This window comes from Stylophora pistillata, chromosome 1 (assembly GCF_964205215.1).
Source record: "Stylophora pistillata chromosome 1, jaStyPist1.2, whole genome shotgun sequence".
In the NCBI taxonomy this organism is placed as follows: domain Eukaryota; kingdom Metazoa; phylum Cnidaria; class Anthozoa; order Scleractinia; family Pocilloporidae; genus Stylophora; species Stylophora pistillata.
This window is the reverse complement of record NC_142519.1, coordinates 43,711,613-43,718,150: the sequence shown is the minus strand read 5'-3', so window position 1 is coordinate 43,718,150 and position 6,538 is coordinate 43,711,613. Positions and strand designations below refer to the sequence as shown.

Genomic DNA, 6,538 nt, shown 5'->3' with positions numbered 1-6,538 from the left:
TGATAACAATTTAACAGAGATCTCCCATTGTCCCTTGTTAAAGGTTGACTCGATTTTCTAGTATTTCCTTTGTTTAAAATCGATTTTTTTTTATACTCCAGTTACTTATTTCCTTAAGTATTTCCGTGCCAAATTTCGTGAAATTCTAACGAGTGGTTCTCAAGAAATAGGCATATCTCCGAGAAAGCAAAATTTCCTTCAATGGCAATTTTTTTACTTACTACGCAAGCGTTGCATTTAACTGGATTCTTTCAGTAACGGCGAAAAAGCTGAGAATTGTTGGGTTCTTTGCACCGTAAACTTATTCTAACATATCTTTGTAAGAAAATATTAAAGCCCTCAATCACCGCGCCAACTATAGAGAAAAATAGCACAGACAGTGCGGGTACGTGTTGTGTAATTAAAATGACCGCTCTATTGACAGCATGTTTGTTTTTTACAATCCTTGTGCGCGTGTTGAATTGCACCAACAAAAGCGCGCGCGAAAACTGTGTTCAGCCACCTGAAGTGCCACTCCCGCTAGAAGCGGGTCCTCTCGACTGCCCGGCCAAAAAAAATTTTCCTCAATTTTTTTCCTATGAAAAAGGTTTAGGACACATGTATCAAAAATTGTTTGGTTGTTTTCCAATTCTCTTTTTTTTCGCCTCGCCACAAGCGAAAATTAACTTTTGGCAAGACCACCCGTGTAAACAACGATCATAAGTGTCAATTTCACGGCTTTCGTCGAGCGCGCTGCGACTGCGGTAGTTAGCTCACGGAATTCCCTCTTGCTTCAAGTTACTAGCTATATTCTGTGAGTTCACAGACAGAATATGAAAACTTCCCTTGAAATCATTTTCATACCAACGTGATCCGAAGAGATCCTTCCCTTCGACATCAATTTGCATATCAAAAATGAACCAATTCAAAACAAAGAATTCTCAAGATTTAGGCTTTAATAGGGCTAAAAATACATATCGGAGCATAGTTTATACACCAGGGAAGTCATCAATTGTTTCAAACCTGCGGGTATCTCTCTAGCTTTCATCCACCATCATCTTGAAACCAACGCAAATCAGTGTCTTTACTTAATCGGGCACGTGTCAAAGCTCATTTGCATAATTCTAAAAAATGACAAAGATACGTCTTTGACCGTTTAAAATTCGTTTGTTTGTCTTGTACGCTAATTATCTTAGGTTTTCATAACAATTGGATGGAAATAAATTGCGAGTTGTCTTAAACGTTGCATAAACGTGATCAGTGGTAACGCTTGCGTGAAAAAGTAAGCAAAGGGCGATCGGAAGGCGCTTCCTCGATAATTTTCCTTGAATCAGGTCAATAGCCACGTACAGAATGGAGAAGATCAAAATTAAATCATCAAATTAGGCATTCTGGTCATTTCAGACCTAAGGTGTCGCTTAAAAGGACACACAAACAAGTTAAAACATGTATGTTACGGTGTTATCTACAAGACAACCTTCTGCAAGAATTCTTGCTGTTTCTACCGAGGTTTAGCACACGGAATGCAATCAAAAGGCCCTCTTCTCTGAACATTTGCTGCCATAATTAGAGATTTTACGTTGTCACAGTCCACAAAGTTCTTGAAGGACAAGCTTAATCATTCCTCAGGAGGCAAACACGGCCTGGTATCTTGCGTGACCTGACTATGCTAACTTGTCCATTTGTTCCATCACTTGTTTCGCGGATATGTAAATTGAAACTTAAAAGTAATTAATGTAACGAATTAGAACCAAAAGTTATAGATGGACCGAAATAAAAGAATTGGGGACGGTAATTGAGCTTACATTGGTCTACCCCCCAACCCCTTTGAAGGTTCTAGCATACCTTCACCAGCCCTCTCCCTTTGGATAAGTCTTTTACCCATGTGTTTGTTTAGCGGAGAGGAGAGGATCTTCAGTTATTGATATGTTTTGGGAAATTTAACGCACAGAAATGTCTACTTGTTTCATGGAAAGCAAAGATTGTAGTGAATGCGGGTATTAAAGCGAAGCTTCAGTCCCGATATCTCTCCTGGAATACCAGGACGACGTATCAAGTCATTTGAAGTACCATCTATCCAGCGAAATCCTCGAATACGAGTCAATTTTGCTTCGTTCCGGTCATTTTGGCTCCGAAAACGAAAAAATAAAACGGAAGTTTGTTTGTTCTAAAATCGGAAAACACCGGAAATGCGGTAAAAGTACTTGTTAGCATCAAGAGCACAAAGGAAAATATGAGGCATTGAAAGGAGGCCGAGTATTCACCACCAGACTGGCTAGAGATGTTTTCGAAATTTTCGGAATGATAGTTCCAGTCGGATCACGTGAGTACTATTTTCAATTCCTTGAATGCGAAGGTTATTATTTTATTCAAAATTGATTTGTGAGGGCCTAGCTACACCAGCAGGCAGAGTCTCCACAAGATCAAAAGACAATCTTGTTCATGACAAAATTTTATCGCTTCTTTTGCATCGGCTCAAGTTTAATACGGCTTTGTTTATTTAGTCGATTTTGTCCAGTTTTCACTTTTGTTTTTTTACTCGATTTTGTCCAGTTTTTATCCGTGAAAAAGTTGTCGGCGGCGTGGTTGGAGATTTGCCCGCCAGAGCCAAAATTTTGAAAGTCGAGACAAACCATTCACAATTGTAAAGTGTTGGTGATGACAGAAAATATTTGGAGATAGACAACTTTTATGTTGGTGCGGTAGGCCAAAAAGTGTTAAATATTAGAAGCCGTTTTACACGGAAAATTTAATTAAGCCTTGCGATTAAAATAACACTACTAACGTTTGCAACAGAGTGAAAAAATATCCAATTATTTGCTCTTGATGCAAGTAATTAGAGAGGAAATAATTTGAATATATCAACAAAGTTGAAATGATAAATTGACTACTGTTACGATTATAAAAAAATAAAGCTGACGTTTCGAGCGTTAGCCCTTCGTCGGAGCGAATAGAGGAATTGTGGGTTGTGTATGCTTTTAAAGGCGGAAAAAGGAGCTACATGGTTGGTGGAAACATGGCAACGAGAAAAACACGAATAAATTAGTGGAATGAAAAGCGTTCGTTGATACCTGTGGGATTTAGACTGCCGGTTTGAAAGATGAGCTTTTGTTCAAGAGTTTTCCGGCTTTCCGTGCCACCTAATTGTAAGGAGAGACCGCAGATTGCCATGTGTTTCTTAGAATGGTTAGGTGAATTAAAATGTCTAGCGACCGGTATCAATGTGCCCTTGTCATTCCTCTCCACGTCGCGAAGGTGTTCTCGGAATCGGTCACCAAGTCTTCTGCCAGTTTCGCCTATGTAGATCTTTTTGCAATAAGGGCAAGTTATGCAATAGATTACATTGGCGGAGGTGCACGTGAAGTGATCGGTGATCTTAATGGATCATTTGGGTCGCGATGTTTTCTCAGTGTTGTGAATGAAAGGACACGTTTTGCATCGTAATTAGAGAGGAACAGGGGTAAGAACAAGAATAGGGAAAGGATGTCCATATGAAAATTACAATGAATAAAAAGGAATAATAACAAAAAAGAGCGAGAGACAGAGAGAGAGAGAAAGAGAGAGGGGGGAGCCAATTTTTTTAAATTTTTAATTATAGACTAGTGAGAAGTACTTCTGCGAACAGTAGTTGAAAAACTTCTTGTATTTTCCTACGCGTTTCGTCTAACTGTCGTAGACTTCTTCAGGTAGTTTAGTCTAGACGCCAGTGCTAGTAACAGAACTATACTTTATTCGCTACGCCATCCAACATGGCGGACTACAACAACGTGCTCTCACAATCATACGGGAAACCGCTGACCAACATCTCCCCCCGTTGAAAAAAAAAGAAAAGAAAAAAAAAAAATAAATAACATGTCTTAAAAAACGCTACAGAGTGTTCATAGGCAATGTTTGAGAAGGCCTAGTCTGTGACATAGTCTTTCAGTCTTTCTGGGGGTTTGATTATTCTCCCAGATCTCGTCTGCTTCAACGGCGTAGAGGAACCTGCTATGGGTTCTGCTTCTCTCAGGGAGGTTTCTGGTACTGCATCTGCTGCTGGGTTCGGGTGCTCGTGGGTCTTCTGTTCGCCCTGCGGATTGACTTCGGCGTGTTTGATAGGATGTGGAGAAGGGGTGGAGTTAGCTGTCGCATCTACTGTGGCTCGGTTGACTACTATCTGAGGTTGGAGAATAGGTGGTGGTGGTGCGGCGGGTTTCAGTTGGACTCTGTTCCTGCGGATCGTGGTACCATGAGAGGTACGAATAGTATAGGACCGTCCGTTGTCTTCCTTGATGACTTCCCCATAGATCCATGGTTTGTCGCGATGGCGGGGAGGTGGCTTGGCATAGGCGTAGCTGCCAACTTTGACTGGTTGGTGCTCCACTCCGGCTGACTTGTCATAGTATGCTTTGCTGTCATGCCTTTTCTTAAGGATGTCTTCTTTTACGATGCTAAAGTTGATCATGGCAGGTGCCAACAGATGATCCGTGGTAGGCAGGGTGGTGGCAGTGCGTCGCAGAAACATACGCTGAGCAGGTGAGTATGCGTGTCCTTGAGGTGGAGTGTTTCTGTACAGAAGTAGAGCAGTGTGGAAATCATCTGCTTTCTTTAACATGGACTCTGCAACTTTAACGGCAGCTTCTGCTCTGCCGTTGCCCTTGGGATGGTACGGGGAGGAAGTGGTGTGCTTGAAACCATATTCCACAGAGAACTTCCTGTACTGGTCGCTTATAAACTGTGGACCGTTATCGGTGTGGCAGATTGCTGGGACGCCATATCGGGCAAAGTGGGCTTTTGTTTTCTCGATGACCGTGGAGGATAGGGTATCTCCCAGCTTGTCTACCTCAATCCAGTCCGAGAAGTGACACACAGTTACTAGGTAACTTTGGTTGTGGAGGTCACAGATATCTTGGCTGACTATCTGCCAGGGCCTTGTAGGTATCGGTAGAGATTTCATCGGTTCTTTTGGTGCGGTCGTACCGTATTGGGCACAGGTGCCACAAGCGTCACACATGTCTTGTATTGATTTTCTCATCCCTGGCCAAAAGAGAACCACTCGGGCCATGCGTATGTTCGATTCTGCTCCAAAATGGTTGGCGTGGATTTTCCTAAGCATTTCTTTGTGCATAGACTGGGGTACCATGACTTGCGTGCCTTTGTATATTATGCTATTCTTCACTGATAGTTCGTCTCTGTAGTTCCAATAGGGACGTAGGGATTCAGAGAGGACTGATTTGTCTTCAGGCCATCCATGGACAATGACTTTGTATAGAGCTGCCAGTGTGACGTCTTTGCTTGTCTGTTCACGTAAGTGGTTCTCGGTGCTCTCTTCCAGCCTTGGGTTGCGGCGGTTCTGCTCGGACTCCAACTCCATTCGGAAGACGTCGAAGTGTGTTACTCTCGCTGATGTTGGCTGTGGAAGGGCTGCCCGAGATAGAGTGTCAGCCAGGTGGAGTGTCGCTCCTCTCTTGTATGTTAGTTGAAACCGATATCGTTGCAGTTTCATCAGCATCCTTTGCAGACGGGCTGGGGCTTTGTTCAATGGTTTCTTTAGTATGGTTTCGAGAGGCTGATGATCTGTGTGGACTACAATGTCAGCCTTGCCATATAACCACTGGTCAAACTTCTGAAAGCAGTTGCATATTGCCAGGCACTCCTTTTCGATCTGGGAGTAACGCTGTTCCGTGGTACTCATGCTGGAGGATGTGAAAGCGACGGGTTGCAGCTTACCATTGTCGTTGGGTTGTAAAAGTGAACCGCCCAGGGCATAATCACTGGCATCTGTTTGAAGTACAACTGGCTTGTGGAGATCATAGTAGGCTAAGACTGGGGCTGAGGAGATCAGTTGCTTCGCCTTAGTGAATGCGTTATCATGAGCGTTGGACCAGATGAAAGGTACAGCTTCCTGGGTGAGCATTCGTAGAGGTTGTATCACCGAGCTCAGGTTTGCACAGAAGGGTGACAGATAGTTGACCATGCCAATGAAGCGCAGGAGTGCTGCCTTGTTCTCTGGAGGCGGTAGCTGTGTTATTGCTGCTACCTTGTCAGGGTCAGGTTTCATTCCCTTATCTGAAATAATGGTGCCCATGAATTTGAGTTCTTTAAGCTTGAACTGAAGTTTGGCTGCATTGAGTCTGATGTTCTTTTGATGACAGCATTCCATCAGAGCAATGAATCTTCTGTCGTGGTCTTTTAGAGCTTCTTCATAGTCGTTTCCTTCTCCATATACTAGGATATCATCTGCAATGCATATGATGCCTTCTAGGCCTTCTAGGGCGGTGGTCAGCCTCATCTGGAACTCTTCAGGGGCGCTGGTAATACCAAAGGGTAGACGAAGCCATCTGTATCTGCCATATGTTGTGTGCATAGTGGTCATCCACGATGAGTCCTCATCGAGGGGAATGTGGAGAAAGCCTTCTTTGACGTCAACTAGGGAGAAGCATTTTGCTGCACTAAGCTTATGAAGTTGTTCATTTAGGGTAGGCATCTGGTGTTTTGGTCGGTGGATGGCCCTGTTAACTGTTTGACTTGGATCTATACACACTCTGAACTTCTTTGGTGTTTCTCGGATAAGCTCGTT

At 43.2% G+C, this 6,538-nt stretch overlaps 1 protein-coding gene across 1 annotated transcript in view; it reads right to left on the bottom strand.

The window, feature by feature from the left end:
• Positions 1-3,880: 3,880 nt before the first annotated feature.
• LOC148742691 (uncharacterized) overlaps positions 3,881-6,538 on the bottom strand; it is a 4,614-nt gene continuing 1,956 nt past the window's right edge. The window contains exon 1 of the mRNA XM_088738286.1: positions 3,881-6,538. This exon is cut by the window's right edge and continues 1,956 nt beyond it. Coding sequence (XP_088594412.1) covers positions 3,881-6,538 — 2,658 coding nt within the window.